The sequence below is a fragment of the Colius striatus genome, chromosome 3 (genome assembly GCF_028858725.1).
Source record: "Colius striatus isolate bColStr4 chromosome 3, bColStr4.1.hap1, whole genome shotgun sequence".
Classification (NCBI taxonomy): Eukaryota; Metazoa; Chordata; class Aves; order Coliiformes; family Coliidae; genus Colius; species Colius striatus.
The window spans coordinates 45856318-45878286 of NC_084761.1; the positions used below are offsets into that span (position 1 = coordinate 45856318).

Sequence of the window (21969 nt, forward strand, 5' to 3'; positions counted from 1 at the left end):
TTCATTTTTATTATATTGCTTTCCAATAAACAGTGAAAAATGAAATTTTGTAGAAGAAATTGCACTGAAACTGTACAATGGTTTCAATGCAACTGTTGTGGCTGTTTGCCAAATTCTTCAGTTTCTTGTAGCTTAAGTCTAAAGACCAGAATGTGGTGTTACCTCTGTCTTTATAAGAAAAAAGTACTGTTTGCTTGGATTGCTTCCAATTACTTACAGGTTTAGTGCTGGATTGATTATATATTGGTCCAATAAGCCTTTTATTTTTCGTAAGGCAGCAAGGTTACGTAAAGAAAGCATACAAGCAGTAGTAAACTGACTAATAGACTGGATGAGATTAGACGCAACACTGAAAATACTGGACCCCTTGTTTCCCCTCTTGCCATCACCTCTGGCCTTGCCAGAGGGTAGGCAGGCAGCTTGGATGCTCATGAAGGGCACACACTTTTCTTCTGGAGGCAGTACTGTGCCTCTCCAAGGCCTGTGCTGGTGCTCATCTTTGCATGCAGAGGAAACATCTGGGAATGTCCTGGGTTGCACACACATAGAGGCCAACTGCCTGCAGGGATGGGCACTGAACGAGTTTGTAACAAAAGCCACCCCCGGCTCACTAAACTTCAGATGGAAGTGCAGCTTTTGAGCATAGTGTGCATGCCCTAACAGTCCCAAATAGATATCATGAGTAAGCCTGCAGGAAATATTTTTTCTGAGTGCTTTAGAAAACAACTATGCATGTTTTTGTGTCTTGGCTTTTGTTAGCAGCCAGTGCAGTAATATACTAGGGGTTTTTGTACTTTATTGGTCACTGACAAATATATATATACAACCAGTCAATAATTAGTATCTTCTGTTTCCTTGTAGGTATCGTATGTACAGGAAAAGCCAAACAACAGGCTTCCCTTCACTAATCACAATTTTTTCAGCACCAAACTATCTAGATGTATACAATAACAAAGGTAAGAGTTTACTTCCTGTTCTTATACAATAGACTGTACTTCTCTTTACCAAAATAGATTACATTGGTTTTCTTTTTCACTCCTCTGTGTATTCATTCATGCCTGTTTTCTTCCGCTATTTATTTAGTTCATGCCCATTCCATTTATTACATAACACAAATCTAATTAAATTTATTACAGGCAGATGTATGCCTCTGAATGTAACTATAGATTCTAATATGCCTTAGGATATTTCTGTATTTTGACTCCAAGTTATTAAGTAAATGTTGCTCAGGAAGGAAAAGTGAAAACAGCTCTATTAACTAAGAGAAGCATATTAAGAAATGCTGTGGGTAAGACATTTGGAGTCCAGTGTTCCTTACAATTAGTTTTTTGTCCCTTTGCTCCTTTCTAATAAAATTAATGAAGTTTGTATGCACAAACCCTCTAGCCATCTAACAAATTTTGACGAATCATCAATGCATAAAGCATGTGATACATACTGTCTGAGTTCCTTTATGTTTTGCATTCTTTTAATCTCTTGAAAACTATTATGTAGGAAATGAAATATCATTAGCCAAAAAAAAAAAAAAAAAGGTTTCTGCACAAATAAGCAGTCACTGGTCACTCTGTAAAGACTCCACTGAATACAAGTGTTTGTAGCTTCTCTGAGTTTATTGGTTTATTGTGTTCCCTGAAATCTCCTCTAATGAACTGGAAGCAAAAAACATGTTTCTAAAAATAAAGCATTTTAATAAATCTATCCTTCTATATCTTGAAATGAGCAATAGTGTTTACTTTCTCCTATTCCTGGTAAAGCTAAAGTTACTTGTATTCCTCTGTGAGCAAAACAAAATAGTTTTTTTTCCTCAATGATATTCTTATAAGTGGTTTCACTGCAAAGAGCTTAATATTTCTTGAAAAGACATTTTTCATTTGTGTGCTTCCCTGCAAAGGAAGTAAGCAATTTGTTATTTTTTTTTCTAGCTTGTGAACAAAAGCTTCTTCAGGAATTACTTTATAATACAAAACTTACAATCTAAAGACTGTTATGCCATGAACGGTATGCAAGGGAAAGAAACGCTTCACTGTTAGATGATGGGGTTTGTTACACTTTGGTGTTCTTAATGTGTATGTTAAATTGTGGGAAAATTAATAAAACCATTCTGAAAAAAAACATGCAAGCAAAGCTGTCTAGCTGCTTTTCTAAAACTAAATAATATAGGGATTCTGCTAGCAACCTAAAAAGCACAGCATGAAACCAGAGATTATACTATTCAAAAATCTCGAGTTTGAAACCACAAATTTTGGGTGGTAAAGAGAACCACTTCTCAGTTATCTCTGTTTTGGAAGAGAAGGTCATTTCCGATGTTCCAGGATGCTTCACTGTGTCAGAAATGTTTTAAAACTGGTGAAAAGCCTTCTCTAGTGTAAAGCTGCAGGCCAGCTGGTGAGAGACGCTGGTTAACCTGTGATCAGAGCTGAAGTTTGGGTGGACTGCTGGCGTTACCTGCTCTGCGCAAATGTATGACTTGGTATAAATTTAGAGGCTGACCTTTAGCAGCCTTGTAATGAATTTCTGTTCAGTTTAACTACCTCCTTTTCTCTCATTAGACGTTTTGACGCATTATTTCGTGTGCTTGATTGCACTGGCTCTTGGCATTTAAAGTACATCGTGCATTGCTTTTCATGCTGCATTGCTCATGCATCTTCATCTGGATAGCATTTGGGTGCTTGATTCCCTTCTCAAGAAAGGAAAACATCATCATCCTCAATCAGTCCAAAACATGTCTGCTTGTTGGCTGTCTTGATTTGCAGCAGGTAGATTAACTTAGAACACAGAGCTTCTGATTGACTGATTTCAGGAGGGAAAGGAAGGCATTTTCATCTAGAGGTGTTACAGGACAGTTGCTCTACCTGACTCATCACGTACTGCTGCAGAACTTGATTGATTTTTATAGATCATTTTGGTTATAATCAGTGTGTGGAAAGGGAGTAACTCTCCTACTAGTAAGTGCCATCCTTTCTAGTGTTAAATCTTAGTGTGCTTCTCATTGTCATTTAGCTAATAAAGATATCCTAAATAAATTTCTGCAAGGCTTTATCTCCCACTGGCACAAATGGGTCATTTTTACATGCAGTGTTGTTTAAGATACCTTTTTTTTTTTTTTTTTAAGCTGCAAGGGTTGATAGTTCTCAAACCCATTAAAGCAGGTATACTTTCTTGTACTACTTCAAAGCACTTTGGATGAAGTGGATTTGGTTGCCAACTTTATCCAAGGGTTTATTCATTCCTCACTGGAGAGCAGCCACTGGGATCAGATATGTACTCAAAAAGCAATAGAGAGGCAACATTCCCAGAGGAGTAGCTACAGGAGTAGCTGAAGATAAAGTACCCAAACAAGAAGAGTGTGGCCAACAGGTCAAGGGAGGTTCTTCTCCCCCTCTACTCTGCCCTGCTGAGGCCTCTTCTGGAGTCCTGTGTCCAGGTCTGGGCTCCTCAGCTCAAGAGGGACAGGGAAGTGCTGGAGAGAGTCCAGCACAGGGCCACCAAGATGACCAGGGGACTGGAACATCTTTCATATGAGGAAAGGCTGCAGGAACTGGGGCTGTTTAGTCTGGAGAAGAGGAGATTGAGGGCAGATCTTATTAACATTTATAAATATCTGAAGGGTGGGTATCAGGAGGTTGGGACATCCCTTTTTTCTATAGTAGCTAGCAACAGGACAAGGGGTAATGGGATGAAGCTGGAACACAATAAGTTACACTTAAACATAAGAAAAAACTATTTCACTGTGAGGGTGAGGGAGCAGTGGCACAGGCTGCCCAGAGGGGTTGTGGAGTCTCCTTCCTTGGAGGTCTTAACGAGCTGCCTGGACATGTTCATATGCAACCTGATCTAGGTGAACCCGTTTCTGCAAGGGAGTTGGACTAGATGATCTCTAAAGGTCCCTTCCAACCCTACCACTTTATGATTCTATGATATCTTCTGTTAGTAATGCTGCAGTGGACCATTTGCGTGGGCTGTCTCAAAGTGCCAACATGCCATGGAAATCTCTTGTGGCTTTGCTCCTCTGGGTTCTGGCACTGAAGAGAGTTTTCTGTATCCTTTTGGTTACTGGCCATTGCGTCTTGAAAGCTGCATAAGCAATTTGTCTGTCATGTGGCTGCTGGTCCTGTCACAAACCCAGCCCACACACATGCACAGCTTCAGATGCCAAAGTTAGGTTTTTCAATTAGGAGGCTCCTGTCAGGGGTTCCCTGCATAGTTAGTAGAGGCAGAGATACACTCTTTCAGGGGGTGTTTCAGAGGCTTTAGAAGTATTGGCAAAGGGGAGAAATTTATATCATTTTCTTGGCAATTCTCAAGCTTCTGTTCAGTATTCTTATAACTTTCTCAACATTTGTGCTTTCATTTATATTATTCAAAGGCATAAAGAAAAAGATATTTTAAGATTATTAATTAAACTTGTTACAATAAATACTGGTGCACTGATCATTTTTCAAAGACTACTCTTTCTGGAGAGGATCAAAAGCCCTCATGCAAGAAGATAAGTGCTAATTTCTTCATGATAGTTACCTGTGAGTTCATGGCCTTGGAGATAGCCTGTACCAATAAGGAAACTGAGAAAGTTGTGAAGGTACAGGTCTGTTCCTTGGGTTTGAGGGTGCCCATCTCCTGGAGAAAATCTCCATGGCAACAGAGTAAGACAGTGCAAAAAATTGCTGTGTTGTATGATCAGCTGGTCTTGTACCATATCTAAACCTTCATTCCTGCACTTAATATTTCTCAGTGCTTTAATTAGGACTTGCTATAATGCCAGTTGTGCCACAACACCAACAAAAAAAACAAGCCAGACATTTTTCAGAAGTTCTACAGAGGCAAGCAATTTATTTGTAAATCATTGGCAATACCTCATATTTTAGCGTCTGGCTGTCACTTCAGGAAGTGCATGCTTTTTGGCTGAGTGAACAATTTTAACTAGCTGCCTAAAGACAGACTATTATGTTTTGAACATTTTTTAAAGATTAGGTTTCATAGTGGTGAGAAAACCATGAGACAATCTGAAGCTATTGAAAAGAAAGAATGTGATGTCTCTTCCAGCAACGTACACATGGTATTGTTGAAAGGAAAAGCAGATGATGAAGGAAAGAAACAAAGAAAGTACACAGGAGAGTTTGGGATACCAAAAAAATCAAAACCAGCTGTACATCAGTTTGCTTGTTAGCATATCAGATAAATATTAATGAAGTAGGTATAAAGTATTAGCATGTATCGTACCATAGATATATGTTAAGAAATGTACCTGATCCAAATGAATCTAAGAAGAAAATGAATTTTATTGGAAAAAGGCAGAGTAATATACCTGGAAGACAAGGATGATCTTTGAGATCAATAGAGAAGCAGCATAACCTTCTATTTGCCCTATCAGTTTTCTTTAGTACTTTCTCTCTGTTGTTGTCACGAGGCCTTGTCATGGAAACAAAAGCTTATAAAGAGGAGCTGTCAGGATATCTAGGCCATCTCATTGCTGATGCAGAGAAGTGTGCCAGAAGTCATTTTTGTAGTCTATTGACAAAATCTTGGATGCTATTGAACTGTTTCTTTGGAAGATGCAATTGCGTGTGTTAAAAAAAAACTTCAGCATGCTATAAGGAAAAATTTTCCCAACTGCAATTAGCCCTGCTTCTGTACTGTATTATTTACATCATTACCTTGTATAGCAAATCATTTTTTCCTTTGATAATGTTTAGACTCCGTTAGCATTTTACTAACACTTGTCCCTGACCTGTCTCAGGCAGAAAATACTGTGGTTACTTAGCAACTCTTCTGGAGAAGAAGGCACTGTTCCCAGTTGCACAGTTCATGCTGATGTTAGTTTGGCTTTAAATCAGAATTTGAAATTCTTTCTTAGGTATGAAGAATTTAAGAGACCTTTCACTTTATTTCTTTTCTAAATCCAGGATCTCTTTTCAGGAAAAAAAATACGGGAAAATTAGTTAACTTGTTTACTAAAATTATTTTGAAGTGGTTTATCTAAAAGCATGTAGCTAATGTAGGCTGGGGAGTTGAGTGGATAGAAATCTAATGACATTCAGCAAGGGCAAGTGTAGAGTCTTGCATCTGGGAAAGAATAACCCCATGTACCCCATATACAGGTTGGGGAACAAACTGTTAGAGAGCAGTGTAGGGGAAAGGGACCTGGGGTCCTGGTGGACAGCAGGATGACCATAAGCCAGCAATGTGCCCTTGTGCCCAAGACCAATGGCATCCTGGGGTCTATTAGAAGGACTGTGGTGAGTAGGTAAAGAAAGTTTCACCTTCCCCTCTATTTTGCTCTCATGAGACCACATTTAGAATATTGTGTCCAGTTCTGGACCCCTCAGTTCAAGAAGGACAGGGAGCTGCTGGAGAGAGTTCAGTGCAGGGCCACCAAGATGATGGGGTGGAGCATCTCCCTTATGATGAAAGGCTGAGGGAGCTGGGGCTTTTTAGCTTGGAGAAGAGGATACTGAGGGGTGACCTCATTAATGTTTACAAATATTTAAAGGGCAAGGGTCAGGAGGATGGAGCGAGGCTCTTCTCAGTGATATCCAATGATAGGACAAGGTAGCAATGGGTATAAGCTGGAACATAAGAGGTTCCAAAGAAATACAAGGAAGAATTTCTTCACTGTGATGGGTGATGGAGCACTGGAACAGGCTGCCCAGATGGGTTATTGAGTCTCTCTCTCAGGGGACATTCAAAACCCACCTGGATGAGATCCTGTGTGACCTACACTAGGTGGTTGGGGAGGGTTGGACTAGATGATTTTTCAAGGTCCTTTCCAAACCTTAAGATTTTGTGATTCTAGGCTCGTATTTCTGTCCTGCTTATTATTCTTTTTCCTCAGATGGAAATGTTATCAAATAATTTATACTGAAAAAAAGATTCAGCACACCTTGAAGCAGGATATGTAATATCTTTGGGTAATCCCAAGCTATTTGTCACACAGGTTAACATTGCTCATGTTGCTTAAAGCCTTAATTCAGCTCCCAACATAGAGCCTTAAAATACCGTTTGAGATGTCAGAAGGATTTGAGACATCCACTCAGACTTGACAGTATGACACAGGAGACAAGGGTGCTCTAGGCTCATCTTTAACAGAGGGAGACCAAGGAGATTCTCCATGGGATCTCTGATGGCAATGGATGTTTACATTTGACCCTGAGAAAGTTAGAATTACTGTCTCCACTTTTAGCTGAAGGAAGGAGATCTCTTACCTGTGCATTTTTCACCACTCATATTTCCATGCTTAGGTACCAGTCTTAAATGCTTAAAGCTAAACTGTGTGATGCTACTGCATTACTGTTTCATTTCACTCTAATGTGATTTCAGCATGTGATATCTTGGTTTACTAGCATTAGAAAGAAGTATAATGTCATTTGAGATATCTGCACATCTTCACTTTATGAAACATTAGCTTTTAAAACTCATTTACTACAGCGAGTAGCAAAATCAGGTTAAAATGTGTGTGACTGTTAAGAATAATAAAATAAGATTCTTGCTCTGGTTGATGATTGTACACAATAAAATTGTGACTGGTGGCTTGATCTGTTTGCATCTGTCTGAGTATATGTTTGGAAAGAAAAGTATAGGAGTTGCAGCCTGGAATAATAAGCAACTGAACTTGAAAATATTAGATAGAGTCACATTTACCTGTTAGAGGTTTTGTAACCAGATTAACTCGTCCCACTTTCTTCTGTCTCCTCCATCACCAACCACATGCCCTGTAGCCATATAATCTTCAAAAGATTCCTGCTTTTTCAGGGCAGCTGAGGTCTCCAGTAGCTACTTAGGAATCAAGTTAATGTGGACTAAGAAATGAAGCAGAGGTGAAACCCTCAAACCTCTTCTGAGCCAACAGAGGGGAAGGAGAGACTTGTGACCAAAAGAAAGCAAGGGGCCAGAAAAGATCAGGGAAACTCCTGCAGTTACCTGAGAAGCATTTTCTTCTTGATTCAGGTGAAATTTCTTCTTCTGACTACTAGAGAGTAGTCAGAGCTGTAGAATCTTAATAAGTGCCAGCTTGTGTAATGTTAAATATTATCTTGGTTAGTTACCAAATGCAAATATCTTGTATACATTGTGCTTGTAAAATGAAAGATTTTAAATTAACAATTTAGAAAAGTGTTAGTGATATTGGTAACCACCTTACCTTATTTCATCCTTTTAAGAGTAGGGTTATTTTATAAGACTTCTGCCTCTGTTATTATGCTGCTCTCTTCCACAGTGTTATTTTTCTTCAAGTAGCTTTCAAAGTTATTTTTGAGAGAGAGCTGTTCAGGTCATTTACAGAGGAGAATAGTTTTAAAATGTCAGCAGAGCTGGCTTGTGTAAGATATTCAGGTGTATATTAATAAGGTGGTGTGAAGACTTATTTTTTTTACAGTAATCCCAAAATAAATTGTCTTCCTTTAACAAAACCAGAATGAACTAAAGCCATTTATATTTAATTTGGCAGTTTTTCCAACCGTTCTACTTTGGGTTCGGCCTTTTTGAGAGATCATTTGTAAAAGTTCATTCTAAAAATTATTTCTTCAATTTTCATAGAATTTAGAAATGGTCTTCATGGATAAATTGAAGAAATAGTGGGAAAGGAAACTACTTCAGCTCACTAAGATGATGAAGTTGAAGTTTTAGTCCTTCTAAATGAAATTTCACAACCATTAAGTGGTTCTTGTTGTGTGGTTTTTACTAATTTTTTGCTATAAAACCACAAACTATTTGTTTTTATTGTGCAATTGTCTCTGTAATAGAAGGAGAATTAATTTCTCTCTGCCATACGTGATTTCAGCCAAAAAGTGATGGAAATATTAAGAGCATTGACACTAATTTTCTCATTTTTGCTAATAGCCGTATTAAGCCATTTTTATTTTCCTGGGAAGCAGAATGGCTGCCAACTGTCAGACTAGGATGGGCAAGAGTCAAATGTGGTTTATTTAAATGATGGATGTCTGCCTGGCAAAAGTTAGTGTAAATGTTAGCAAGCTGTTTTCAGTGTGAACCAGAGAGTAGGCTTCAGATACTCCCAGGTCACTCTGGACTCTGTCATCAGCCACAAAATGGAAGATATTAAGCAACTTCTTAAATTTTTGTAGGAAGGAACAGTCTTGTGCATCAAGAAAGTTTCTTGCCTGATTGACAGATGCTTTAGTCAGTGGAAGGAGATGAATAATCAGAAGAAATTTTTCCCTCCCATCAGTCAACCTTGTGATGCACTGTGTTTCCTACAGTCCTTTGATATATTGCAGTTATGCAGCTTCTGGGGAGCCACAAGTGGGAAAGCTGGAGAAGAGGGGAAAATGAAGTAGGATGTACCTCTTTCTTTATAGATGGTATATATCTGAAATACTTTGGATTCACGTTGTTTCATTGTTTATAAGGGCATTATCACATGTGTTGCTGCTTTGACCCATTTTTCTTTGACTAAAGCTGAGGAACAATGATTTTGAGAATCACAGGTTACTAAATCTCATCAGCGTGGCTTAATTATTAGCTTTAAAAAGGCAAATTGAAGCTGATTTACTTAAAGTTGCATACATGTCTTCCAATATGTGCTGTATATTGTCTCCAGCTTACAAAGTATTTGATGACAGCTCATCAGAACTGCTACAAGAGCAGGTGATGACTAGCAAGATGTAGTGAAGTCAGCGCTGTCTACATAAGAGTAAACATCTGAGCAGGCACTATATTCAGAAGTAAACATAGATGCTGGTAATGAGATGGCAAGCAAACTTCATGTAAAGTTCACTGGACTGTCTTTAAAAAAGTGAGACCCCATCCTTTTCTTTTTTTTTTCCTAATAAAAATGTAAAGTGCTGGCACCTTTTTCAGTGAATGGAAACTTCAGCTTGCATCGACTATCTTAGTTCCATGCTGATTGCAGATCAGGTCTGCAGTTTCCTGTACCTGTATTGTTTGAAAACTTATATCTCTCTGTTTTCAGGATAGTTGTGAGTCCCTTTGATTTTAGATGATCATCTCAATATTACCTTTTTCTCCATGAGCAAAGAAATACTTGATCTTCCATTTCATAAATGTTTCTATTGACATCCAGCAGCACATATATTCTGTGCCTGTGCAATTTAGAAATTACTGAATTTCAGGAAACAGATTCTGTCAATCAAAATATACCCTGATTAGGTTAGAGATACTGCTAGCAGGTTGAGTCTCAACTGCATTATTAAGATTTTAGATTACATATGTCTTTGCAAGAAGATGGAAAAGAAAATAAAAGAAAAAAGAAAAAAAAAGGAGAAGGAAAGAGTGAGATTTGGTTTTACTGTTTCCCAGGCTGAGGCAGCTGGTCCATAAAAAGAACAGTAGAAATCTGGCACTGGATTTTTTCTTTATTGAAAAACTGGATTATTGAAAGCTCTTCCTCAATACATAACTTAAAGCTCAGTAAATACAAACAGCCACTGAACTCATTGCCACTCTGAATTCTTTTAGGCAGCCTCAACGAGTGGCCCAAGGTTTGAGTAATCTACAGCACACTAATAACCACTTACTAAAAATTTTAAAAGTGCATGGAAGTCTAGACGTGATATGGAATGTAGTGATAGCATAGTGTTGGGCAAAATCATGCTTTGGAAAATAAGTTTTGATAAGGGCAGTCATCTAGACTGATTGTAGACTTCATTTTATTTCATCTGCTTCATTTTCAACATGATTACTTTGCTCCTCCCTAACCAAATTGATATTGTCCCTTTCTCCTTTTTTTTTTATATTGCCAAATGTAGTCTTTTGTGTGTGCGTTTGTGTGTGTGTATTGACAAGAATGTTACACATTTTAATTGGTGCAAGACAAATTATATTCTTTTTCATTCATATTATTGGGAGCACAGTCTTGCTTGCCTGAAGTTAGAAAAATATGAGAAGAAGTATCATCTATTGTACAATACTATGAATGAAATATATTGGAAATATTCATTTGAAGAGCGGCATTCAGACTGCTTTTCTTTATCTCCAAAGTGTGGTTGTGAGCAGCTCAGGTAACTGAAATGTAAGGGTTTGAATAGTTTGCCTTGTTCCCTGCTGGTGGCAGATCACGGACCTGGCACTCATGACTACTCAGTTATTAATTCACTTACCAACCCATCTTAGTGCCAGTGAAAGCTGACGACACCACTTTTAGACTGGAAATGGCTTGTAACTTCTTTGAGACATCCTATTATATATAGTAGTCAAGTCCTGACACTGGGTCAAATGATTGAAAGCTGGTGAGCAGCTCAGCAGACTGTGCACGCTGTGAGCATTACTGGTCTGGTGACCAGTCACATGTGCTTGGCTGATATCTCTCTTGTTTCTTTCCTTTCTACATTCTAGCTGCAGTATTGAAATATGAGAACAACGTTATGAATATCAGACAGTTCAACTGCTCCCCTCATCCGTACTGGCTTCCAAACTTCATGGATGTGTTTACCTGGTCCTTGCCATTTGTGGGTGAGAAAGGTATGTAAATTGGCTCTGTTCATAAGAACTGCAAGATGATGTCTCAGTCATTGTGCATATGGCCTGCCTTATTTGAAATGGCAAGAATAATTTGAATATGCATGATTTGCTTTCAAGGACAAATTTGAAGAAACAGGCCTCAGGAGCAAGGAATTACCAGTGGTTAATCACAACTCTCTTGTGTTTTTAAAATTTCCGCTCTTTCCAGGCTGTGATGCCATTATGTTTCTGCTGTAGAAACAGGTTTTGTGACATTGCAGACCAGAGTTGCCTTCACTGAATAAAATTCTCAATAGTTGTTCCTTGATAAGCTCTTAGTGTTTTCCTTGGACATTGCTTACCACTCAAGGGACATCACAACAGACTTCACTGCATCATGGTTACATCCTTACCCAGCTTACTTTTCTGATAAGATGATGACAGATTGCATTTTCACCAGCAAACACACAACTGGTAATGTTAAGACCCAGTCTGGTTAACTGCTCCCAGAGAGAGCAGAGAGACAACAGGAAGAAAGAAAACCTGTGCCTCATCCCCTTTTCTGTGCAGTGTGTACAGTGCCTCATCACTGGCCAGAAAACACTGAAGAACATAAATGATGTTTTATTGAAACATGATGCTCTTGATGTTGCCTGAAGATAATTTCAAGCTACGAATGGCAAGCACACAAAGGGCATGAAAACACTTTGGTCTAACATATTAAATGAATACATAACACAAACTGCTTAAACCCTAAGTCATTTTAGTGAGGGCCTGAGATGAAGCTTGCTTTGATCCTTCCATTATAGTATATTGCTGCAACAGCAATTACTGCCAGAAAACTATAATAAATTCTTAAAAGCTGCTTGGAATAACGGTTCTCTCTTAATAGACAACTGAAAATACAGCCAGCTGTGGCTTTTACCTGCAGTCATAATCAGTTTTGTTTTCATCTACTCTTTTGTACAAGGAAAGCCACTGGTGAGACGCCTGAGGTCTCTGTGAACAAAGCAGATAGACAATCAGATGGGGATTAACAAAGAATGGACAGCTGTTTCCACTAATGGAGATATTACATAATCCACACTGATGTGTGTTGCAGACTCTCGTGAAGTAGATAAAACACTTCCTTTTTTTTTTTATTCAGCCCTAAACTCAGGCAGTCCATTTTTAGGATGGGCCTGTTGTCTGTACATGTTGCAGTCCTGTAAGATGTTCTATAAGGTCAGTTTTTCACAGGCTTCCCGTCAGTGCCCTCCTCTAATGGGGCTGAAACACACACAATCAGATTTGTTGAGGTTCAGAGACCATGGATTCTTCTTTTTTTCTTGGGTTGGTTTTTTTTTGTTGTTTTTTTTTTCCTCCTTCATGCCTTCCCAGTGGTCACTATTACCAATTGCTTGGAAATTTTAAAGCTCCAAGAAGTGACATCAATGTTTTTCCTTTCTTTGCAAAACAGAACTCATGGATGTAAGAGGTGATGTTCTACACAGCTTTTTATTTATTTCTCTTTTTTTTATAGATTTTTACTTTAAAGGCCATCCAAGGTAGGAAGCTGTTAGTTTCCCTGGTTGTTGTTAATGTGGAAAAGCTTTCCACTAATCCTGTCAAAGGAAAATATTAAATTCTTCACTAATGTAGAAGAAATGTAGCTTTGTCCCACTCTTCTAATGCTCCAAGCTATCATAGTTGTCACAGAAGAGGGTTTTAATAACCATTTGATTAAAAAAATTAAAGTTTCAACCTGTGTAGCTAGTGCAAGATTAGATATGCCTGGTAACCCTTTTAATTGATGCTTACTACATGTAGATGTAGTGGAGTTTTTCTCAATCTGCTAATGATTTCACATTTTACCTAGTAACTTTGGGTTTTTTGATTTCTAATTTACATTTTCTTGGTTGTGATTTTTTTTTTTCTAGGTTTTTTTTTTGTCTGTTTTTACTCCTGTGTGCTCTGTGGTTAGTGTCTCACTGTTGCCTTTCCAGAAGGAGCTGAGACCAGATTAGAGGTAGCCTGAGGCAAACCATTCCATGCCAAGTTGCAAAGTTAATAAACTGAGTACAGTCTGGATTCACTGATAATGATGTTTCTATTGAATATTGAATAGTTATGGCTAGAAGGGATCTTCACTGATCATCTAGTCTGTTTGTCCTGGATTTCAAGATACACTACCCCTTTGTGGGCATCTTACAAGGATTAACGTTTGTGTTGAACTGAAAATACAGTGTCCAAAACCTGGATAAATAAATAAATATTCTGTGATACTTATTGCTGTATTTTTTTCAATTGAAATGTCATTCCATTTGCTGAGCAGGGAAATCAAATCCTACTGCAATGTGGCAGCAACAGGAAGGGTGATCAGTTCTGTTGCCCAAGTTGAGTGAAAGGGAAAAATGTATTGAGGGGAGGAAAAGAAAGGTTACCTACTTCACTGACAATTGAAAAAAGAGATATTGTAATCACATTATTCTTAAGGTCTTTTTGTTGTCATATTTGTTATTTCTGTGGAAGCCTGTACTTTGTATTAACTACACGAGAAGCTTCAGACTTTATATTACTACATTTGTAAACCAAAGTCACGTTGTTTAAAACGTGAGTGCAGTTTCTGTAGCGAATTTTCCTTAACACTACTACAGATAGAGTTTACTCTCTGACAGACCAGGAAACTTTAATATTAACATTTTGCTTTTGTCTTCCATTTTAGTGACAGAGATGCTGGTAAATGTGCTGAATATCTGCTCAGATGATGAATTGGGGACAGAGGAAGATGGGTTTGATGGTAAGAATCTCCTGCCCTTGGTTGAAATTGTTTGCCTTGAGACTACTTTAAAAAATTATTTACTAACTCTGGGATGATTTTCTGAGTCCTGTTTAAGTTCTGTGCCATTGAAAGCAATTATTGTGCTGGAGTCCAATGGATTTGCTTTCTGCATGCTTTGTGAAGAATTAATGAATATTCTGCCCTATTCTAACCCTTTCCTTGGTCTTATACTTCTGTGAGAGTAAAATGAATATGAGAGTAAAATGAGAAAATCTGTGAAATCTGTGTCATGTCGTCATGAAGGAGTCAAATGTTGATTTCATATGTAAGTTCCCACAGATTCCCATAGAAAGTTTAATTCTAATCAATGAAATAATCTTCTGCAATGAATGAATGCAATGAAATAAGCTTCCTGCAGAGCTCCTTCCGAAACATTAGTATCACAACTTTGGAAGACTTGTACTTGAAATATTTCATTAGTCTCCTCTTTTTAATGCACTTGTGTATCTAAAAGGCTTTAAGAAGCAACAGAATCAATACAAGTCAATGGGTAAACACAGAGAATGTTCTGACCTGAAATTTCTGCAGAGAGGAATAGTCACTTCTGTTGTCATTTGAGTTGTGTTTATATGATGATAAGTTGCCTTGTATCTGTTGGCTTGACTGTAAATGATACTTTATATCTTGCAGTTTGAGTATTCTTAGAAGTATATTTATTTTATTGACCATTATTTTCTGGTTTTCAGTGCATGAGTTAATTGCAGCTTCTCAATATCTCTTTTCAGTTGAGCAAAATTGAAAAAAAAATCTCATGAATCTCTGACATTCATACTATGAATGCTTCCAGTGTTTTAAAAAACTAAATCTAGGAAAAGTACAGAAATAATAAAAAATTCAACAAGAAGCTGGAAAAATTGAGCACTACTGTATATTCTCAAGATGTTTGTAGGTAGAATGGATAAACAAGGAGAATGAAGACCTTTCAAGGAAGACAAATTTTTTATGAACTTGTAATTAATAATTAAACTTCTCTCTCAAAGCCTATATTTTTAATCTTTGGAAGAGGAAGCTAGATCACGGGTTTTGACAACTGTTTCACTTGCAATGGAGAAGAACGATATGGATGATAGCGTATTGATTTTCCTCTGAAAAGCCAGATGGAATTCCCTGTTCTGCATCCGCCCCAGAGTGTGGTCATGAGCAATTATCTTGCAGGACTTGGTACAAAGACAGCATTTACTGAAACCGGTAATCAGCGGAGAGAAGAAAACACCTGTTTGAATATTGTGCCCAATTTTTTTTCTCATGAAATTTAGATAAGTAGCTACTATGTAATTAAAGCAACACATGAAACAGTATGGAATCATGCAATGAGTAAAAACTGTAAAATCAAATACAGTAGCAACAAAACCATGTGCTTAAAGTCCTTGACTCAAGAGAGCATTTAAGCACAGGCTGAAAGCCCACTGAACACAATGCCAAAGCAAAGGCTTTATGGGAAGAATTTTTAAATTAATTCCCCATAGGCCTAATCTTTCCTTTAGGGTTGTACTATAAATTTCCATTGAGAAAATATAGGCCAATGCTTATAGTCCTTTTCTGAAATTTTAGTGTCAGCATTCCATCCCTATCTTACAGTTCAGGAGCACGTTTTGAAAAGCAGTCAGAAATGATGAGGTGTTAGGGGTCTTTGGGGACAGTAGCCCTCTCCGGTTGCTGGAGGTCTCTGCCTCCACTGCAGTTTTTCTGGGAGGAGGGTGGACCTCCTGCCATCTGCCTGGGAGTTTTACTGTGGCACTTCTCCAGATGTGAATCTTGCAGCATTGCAGGTGTCCAAGCAGGGAGACAGAGTAAAGTCCTCTGGGCTTGCATGTGTGTGTACTGCAGAATGGTATCTAACAGCATTAAAGTTTCCAGATGAGGAATAATTAAACCATTCTTGGTACTGTAATGCTAATACTATTGTCTAAATCTGGGGATTTTTTTCTATACGAATGATTCCTCTGTGTAAATAATTACATTAAGGAAGATATTAGAAATGTTGTTGTCTTTAGCATGTATAGCTAAAACCAGGGCTTGGCGTATGTTCATGGTTGCTTTCCCAGATAATCCCCTTAGAGCTGTAAGATAGGATCTGTCATCATGGTGTTGCAGCTTGCTCCTAGGTACACACTTGTACCTCCAGCCCACTGGAAGCAGAGGGCTCATGGGGATCATGCACATGGAAGAAACTGAAGGATTCAGGCATAAAAGTAAATTTGAGGGTCATGTAAATTTAAATGGAGACTGGTATCTTTAATGATTTCCTGGTAGGTTCTGATTTATTATCTGTACAACAAAGGAAAATCTTTTTTCTCTCAGAGATAGTTGAGTTCCCTCTTTTAGATTTTTTTTCCTTAGAGCCTTGCCTTTTAGGGGAGAAACTACAAGGTGTGTTTCATTTGTGTTCTCGATGAAATAGACTGAAAAGATTACCAGCTTAAAATTGTTTCTGTAAGGGCTGTATATTGACAGTCTTGTAGTGATTCAACATTTCCCCTCTTATTCTTCAGTGATTTCTATCCAAGCATCCTTGGAGGACTGCAACAGTACAGTCCTGTTCACCCACTGCCATTTTTCTTTAGCAGTATTTCCCACAGAAGGAAATGACTGATATCTGCAACAGCAGATGCCTTTTGTTTGATGGAATGATTCTGTAAAATCATCACTTATTTTTATATCATCAGTAGTTTTCAGGGCTCACTGCTGATTTCCTTTCTCTCCTTGCAGTTTGAACATGCCCTGACCTGGGTTCCCACATGTAATGGGAATGATCCACAACTATGGTTTGCACTGATCATTCATTTTGTTATCTTCTCTTACAATTTCTTGCCCTCTGTCTTCCCCTCTCACTTCTCCCTTCAAAACAAAACCCTGTCAGTATTGCCTGACTTCACTGCATGATGTTCTTGTGAGCCTTCCCCCTTTTTTTTTTTTTGTTCTTAGTCATGCATGTTGCATCTAGCCAGGAGCAGGATGCTCAACAGCATGTAGTCCCTTTTTTTCTCCTTTTTTTGTGGATTTGTTTTTGATTTGTTGTTTTTTGGGTTGTTTGGGGGTTTTTTGTCTTAAGCAAACACATCATGGGGACCTGATCATTTTGTTGTAAGCAGTTTCTGTGTATGCTCAGTGGGAGAAAGCCTAAATCGCAATCCTATCTCTCCCTGCTGTCCTGTGTTGGCCTTTTGGTTTCACTTGATTTAAAAAGGAGAGGATACAATAGGTCAAGTTTTCTTATCTCTTGCTGTACTTTCTCTTTCCCGTTTGCTATGGTGGTTGCAATATAATCTGATCCAGCAAAAAATGTCTTGAGTGAACGTTAGTTCTTGTGCTGTATGGTTTGTGCATCAAACATATTGCTTAGCAACAGGAGCTGCAAATACTTCTACCTAGCCAGCATACAGTTACACTCCTCTTTTATTGTAATTAGCAGCATTTCTGGCCTCATGCATTTGATTGAAAAAAAAACTAAGCTGCTAATTAAAAGGGTGCAATAATATAGTAGACAACTTGCTTTGTGTGCATTGCTATCATGATTTGGCATAAAGACACTCCTAAATTACCTACACTAATTTTTGTATTGCCTGCAACATTGTAGCTCTCAGCCTTCCAGTGGAAAAGCTGCTGTCACAATGCTAGCTGCAGAATTTATTCCTTGGCTGCAAAACAGCCTCCCCAGCACAGTGCTGTAGTCCAAGCCTAAAGAGAATTACCAAGTCAAACATCTCCTGCCAATCAAAACCTGATTCTACTGTGAACAGTGGCATAGGAAATTTGTCATAGGTCTCCTGCAATAAATTGCACCTGGGGAAAGCTTTGTGCCGACTAACACAGAGCTTGACTGAGCAAAACAAAGGCCTTGTCATTAAGTCCCTGTTTGTGATACTACCTGGGCAGGTGAGATTGTCCAAGCTTTTCAAGGCATTAAAAATTAACCAGAAGAGAAGTTGTGGGATTTTCCCCCTGGTTTATGTTCTTCCTCTAAAGCAGCAAGATTGGGCTGTAATGTAGATCTACTCTCTGTGAGCTGGTGGCAGAAGGGCATTTTAATGTGAAGTTTTGAATTTATTTATTCATTCATTCATTTATTTGGCCAGGTATGGTTTTTTCCATGCCCAAAGCATTTTTCATGTGACCCATAGTACATACAGCTCAGTGGTGTGCTCTGCCTCTGGACAAACCTAGAAGTGTGCACTAAATAGAATCATTTCCATTGGAAAAGACCTTTAAGACCATCAAGTTCAACCACTAACCTCACCACTAGTCCATGTCCCTCAGCACCAAAATACATGTCACAGTGCAGTTATGCTGTACTTGTCTTGCTCTCAAAAATAGTTGATTTTGAAATAAAATTTGATGATTGTAATCTGCTGGACTGTTTGAACAAATCCATGCCTGTGGTAGATAACCCAGGTTTTGGCAGAAGCAGCAGATAATGTCTGTGATAGTAAGCTATTCTTTCCAGTATCAGATGTAAGTAAACTGGAAGAACTGGCTTGGTTCCTCTAAGAAAAGAGGTATCATCAGGCAGGCAAACCTCAAATGAACTGGGGGTCTGCTTTTGAGAAGTAATTAAGCCACATCAAAGCAGCTGTAATAATAGAGGAGAAAGTATGCATCTAAGGGATGGAAACACCGAGGCTAAGCTTTGTTGCTGATCTTCTGCCTGCATTGCATGTTATTTTCCTGCAAAATCTACTAACAAGGCTTTAAGCGGAAAAGGGGTTTTTTTTTCTTTTCTCTTTTTTTCCCCCACCATTCTCAGTCTATTTCTTTAGTTTTGGATGTTCCTTGGCTAATTTGTTTCTTTTCTGTTTTTCAGACTTTACTTAAACATTTCGTTTCCATTGATGTTGTCAAAATGTTCTATATGATTTTTTATTTTCATTCTACAAACATCACTGATCTTTTTCTTTCCCCTCCCCCTTTGGAATTCATAAGAAGACCCCACTTATGCACAGAAGAAAGGTATTCAATAAATTGGAAGGCTTAAGTTTCATTAATTTTCCTAGTGCTTAGTTAAATAACATGTAATAGGATACCAGTGAGGGATTTGAGGTTGAATTTTTTACTCAGTTTTGTTTTCTATCTCTTCTGTCCTACATCTTGGAAGATTTTCAGAGTTTTTAGTCTTTTTTCATTGTTCTTCTTCTTAATCTGAAGGTCTAAATTACATTTCACGTAAGTCCTACGTAGCCATTTTGAAAAATCTGTGGATGCCACAAATCCAAGATCCAAGAGAGATTGTTAAATAACTGAAGTAAGATTCAAAGCTTTTCTTTTATCTTCCACGTACTTTTTCCACTTCAGTTTTAAAGTTGGCTGGTTTTTTAGGTTCCCTCATGCAAACAGGATTTGTTTAGATATTGCAAGAAAAGTAAAAACAGAGAAGATATCAGGCAATATTTTCAAAGGCTAAAATTAACCCTCTTAACCCATAAGCAGTTTTCAGTTTATGACCCATTTGCTTTCACACAGGCTTATGTTTGAGTGTAGCTGAAGTAATCTGTAAGGGTTTGCATAACGGTGAATTTCAGAATACTAAACTGGGGTATTCACACTTGAAATGTGAGTCTAAGCATTATGTATAAATGGTTAGGGAATCCAAATACTCTATCAGGTTAATAGTATTCAGTCAAAACTAACAGAGCAATAAAACATTGTGACTATCAGATGCATTATTTAGCAAATAATATTTTAAACATATAAGATAAATAAAATCATCACTAATATTTAGTAAACATGGAATAGTTTGAGTCACTTTCACAGATCTGTTAGAACTTAAAAATCATTTATATATATTTTTTACTAACAGTTTATGTGTATTGTTGAGAAACAAAATGTTGCCTTTGAGCATGTTATGTTTTAAGATTAAGGTGGGAGTTTTTTCCATTCCTACATTACATGAAAGTGTAGAGGATTATACTTCACCTCTGTCATAAATTATATTTCCATTTGTCAGTTCTCAACTCTTCCGGAATTTAAAGAGTGACTGGGAAAGGTCAAATACACTTACAAGATCAACTAGAATAGTTTGGGTTTGTAATTAACAAGTAGGGTTAGTGACAATTGTCGGGGGGGAAAGACAAACTGTTTAAGTGCTTTCAGGACTGAAAAAAGGATTAAAACCATGTCTTGTGTATCTTGGGAGTACAATTCTGTGAGATCATAGTAACTGAGGCAGGAGTGTACCCTGTTTCCTGAAGAACCATGCTGAATCGTTACTTTTCAATTGAAATTTTTCATTAAGCTGTTACAAATACATTTAATTCAGTTGGAGCTGAATTACAACTGTTTCTCCCACTCTTATTGTCTAAGATATTTATTCCTAAGACTTCATATCTTTATATTTTTAATATCTGTTCTTTATATTTGCATCTTTAAACGTGGGAGATTTGAAAGCCATCATTCTGTGCACAGTTGCTTTCAGTTTGAACTTCGTTCATCATTCCAAGACAGTCTAGGAGGACAGTTAGAAATGGAAATAATGCTTTTAATGGCTGCCCCAAAAGATGAGTGCGTGCAAAAGTAACATTCATGAATGTCTGATGTCTAGTTTATGCTCATCAGCAGATACAGGAACACAGCCCAGTACGTAAGCACACAGCTTCCACCATTTGAGAATGCAGCTCATTGATAGCTTTGGGCACGTACGAAGTGGGTTCATGTGGACTTGTTTGCATGCAGACTGGTTAGGGACATGGGATTCCCCAAGAATCTCTGCAGGATTCCCTGTGCCTGGCTATCAAGCTCATCTCTTGCACTGTTTTGGATTCAGCTTGACTTTGACCACAATATTAAAAGTTGCAGTGAGTTTCACCCTGAGTTTTTGTCATTAACTGTGATATTTGTTCCTGCAGTTTCTTTCTTTTGAACAGCTCTAGGATTTTTGAGTTGATTTTATTTTCAATTTTGAAAGGGTTTTTGTTTTTGCAAAGGATATCTATTTGTTTTGAAATTCAAGCACAGAACAGAAGTTTAAAAAGTGTCTCCTTTTCAATTCTTCCAAAATGCCAGGGTATCAGCTAGGTCACCTAGTCATCTAGTAAATATCATGAAGCAATGCTTGCATTTCCAACACAAGTCTCAAACTGTTAGGAGTTCAATTGTAACTGAGAAATCTGCAGTAGGAAAGATGACAGTGCCTGATGGAAGAGCCAGCTGTGGGGTTGCCATCAACACGATTGCATGAAGAAAACTGAGAATTGTTGCATAGTCAGCTCCCAAAGTCACTCAGCAAAGTCTCCAGCACTGCCTGGAGTGGCTGAGGCTGCAAAGAGGAGGAGCAGTGTGTGAAACGCTGGTGCAGCTGAAGAAGACGGGACTTTTGCTACGGAGTTCAGCGGCACTCACATTTCTTTTTGAGCTTGTTTGGCTGCATTCACTGTGCTCAGAACACAGTGAAGGAAGATCTGCACAGCAAGGCCTCATGGCTGTCTTCTGCAGCTTTTCACCTCTTACATCTGTCACTCACATTTGGAAATGTCTTGGTCCTCTGCCCGGTACTGGCATTGCTACTGCCTCAGCTCTCCGGGGCTGTCCCCTTTGCTGCCATAAGCAAATGCTTCATTTTTGGTCCTTTTTGCTATTTTTGCATCCATGATGGACTCCACTGTAGGAAATCAATTCATTTTATAGAAATTGAAAACAGAAATTTTCATTTTTGTACTTAAAAGCAGTGAAGAAGGAAGCATTATCCTCACATAGTGGTTTTCAGGTTGAGCTCTTGAAGCTCTGAAGGCAGGAGCTACCAAGCA

The 21969-nt window shown here is 38.1% G+C and overlaps 1 protein-coding gene across 1 annotated transcript in view; it reads left to right on the forward strand.

The window, feature by feature from the left end:
• The window catches only part of PPP3CA (protein phosphatase 3 catalytic subunit alpha), a 203264-nt gene that overhangs the window by 167719 nt on the left and 13576 nt on the right, over positions 1-21969 (forward strand). Inside the window, exons 8-10 of the mRNA XM_061993547.1 lie at positions 862-956; positions 11308-11433; positions 14117-14191. Coding sequence (XP_061849531.1) covers positions 862-956; positions 11308-11433; positions 14117-14191 — 296 coding nt within the window. The remainder of the gene's footprint in view (positions 1-861; positions 957-11307; positions 11434-14116; positions 14192-21969) is intronic.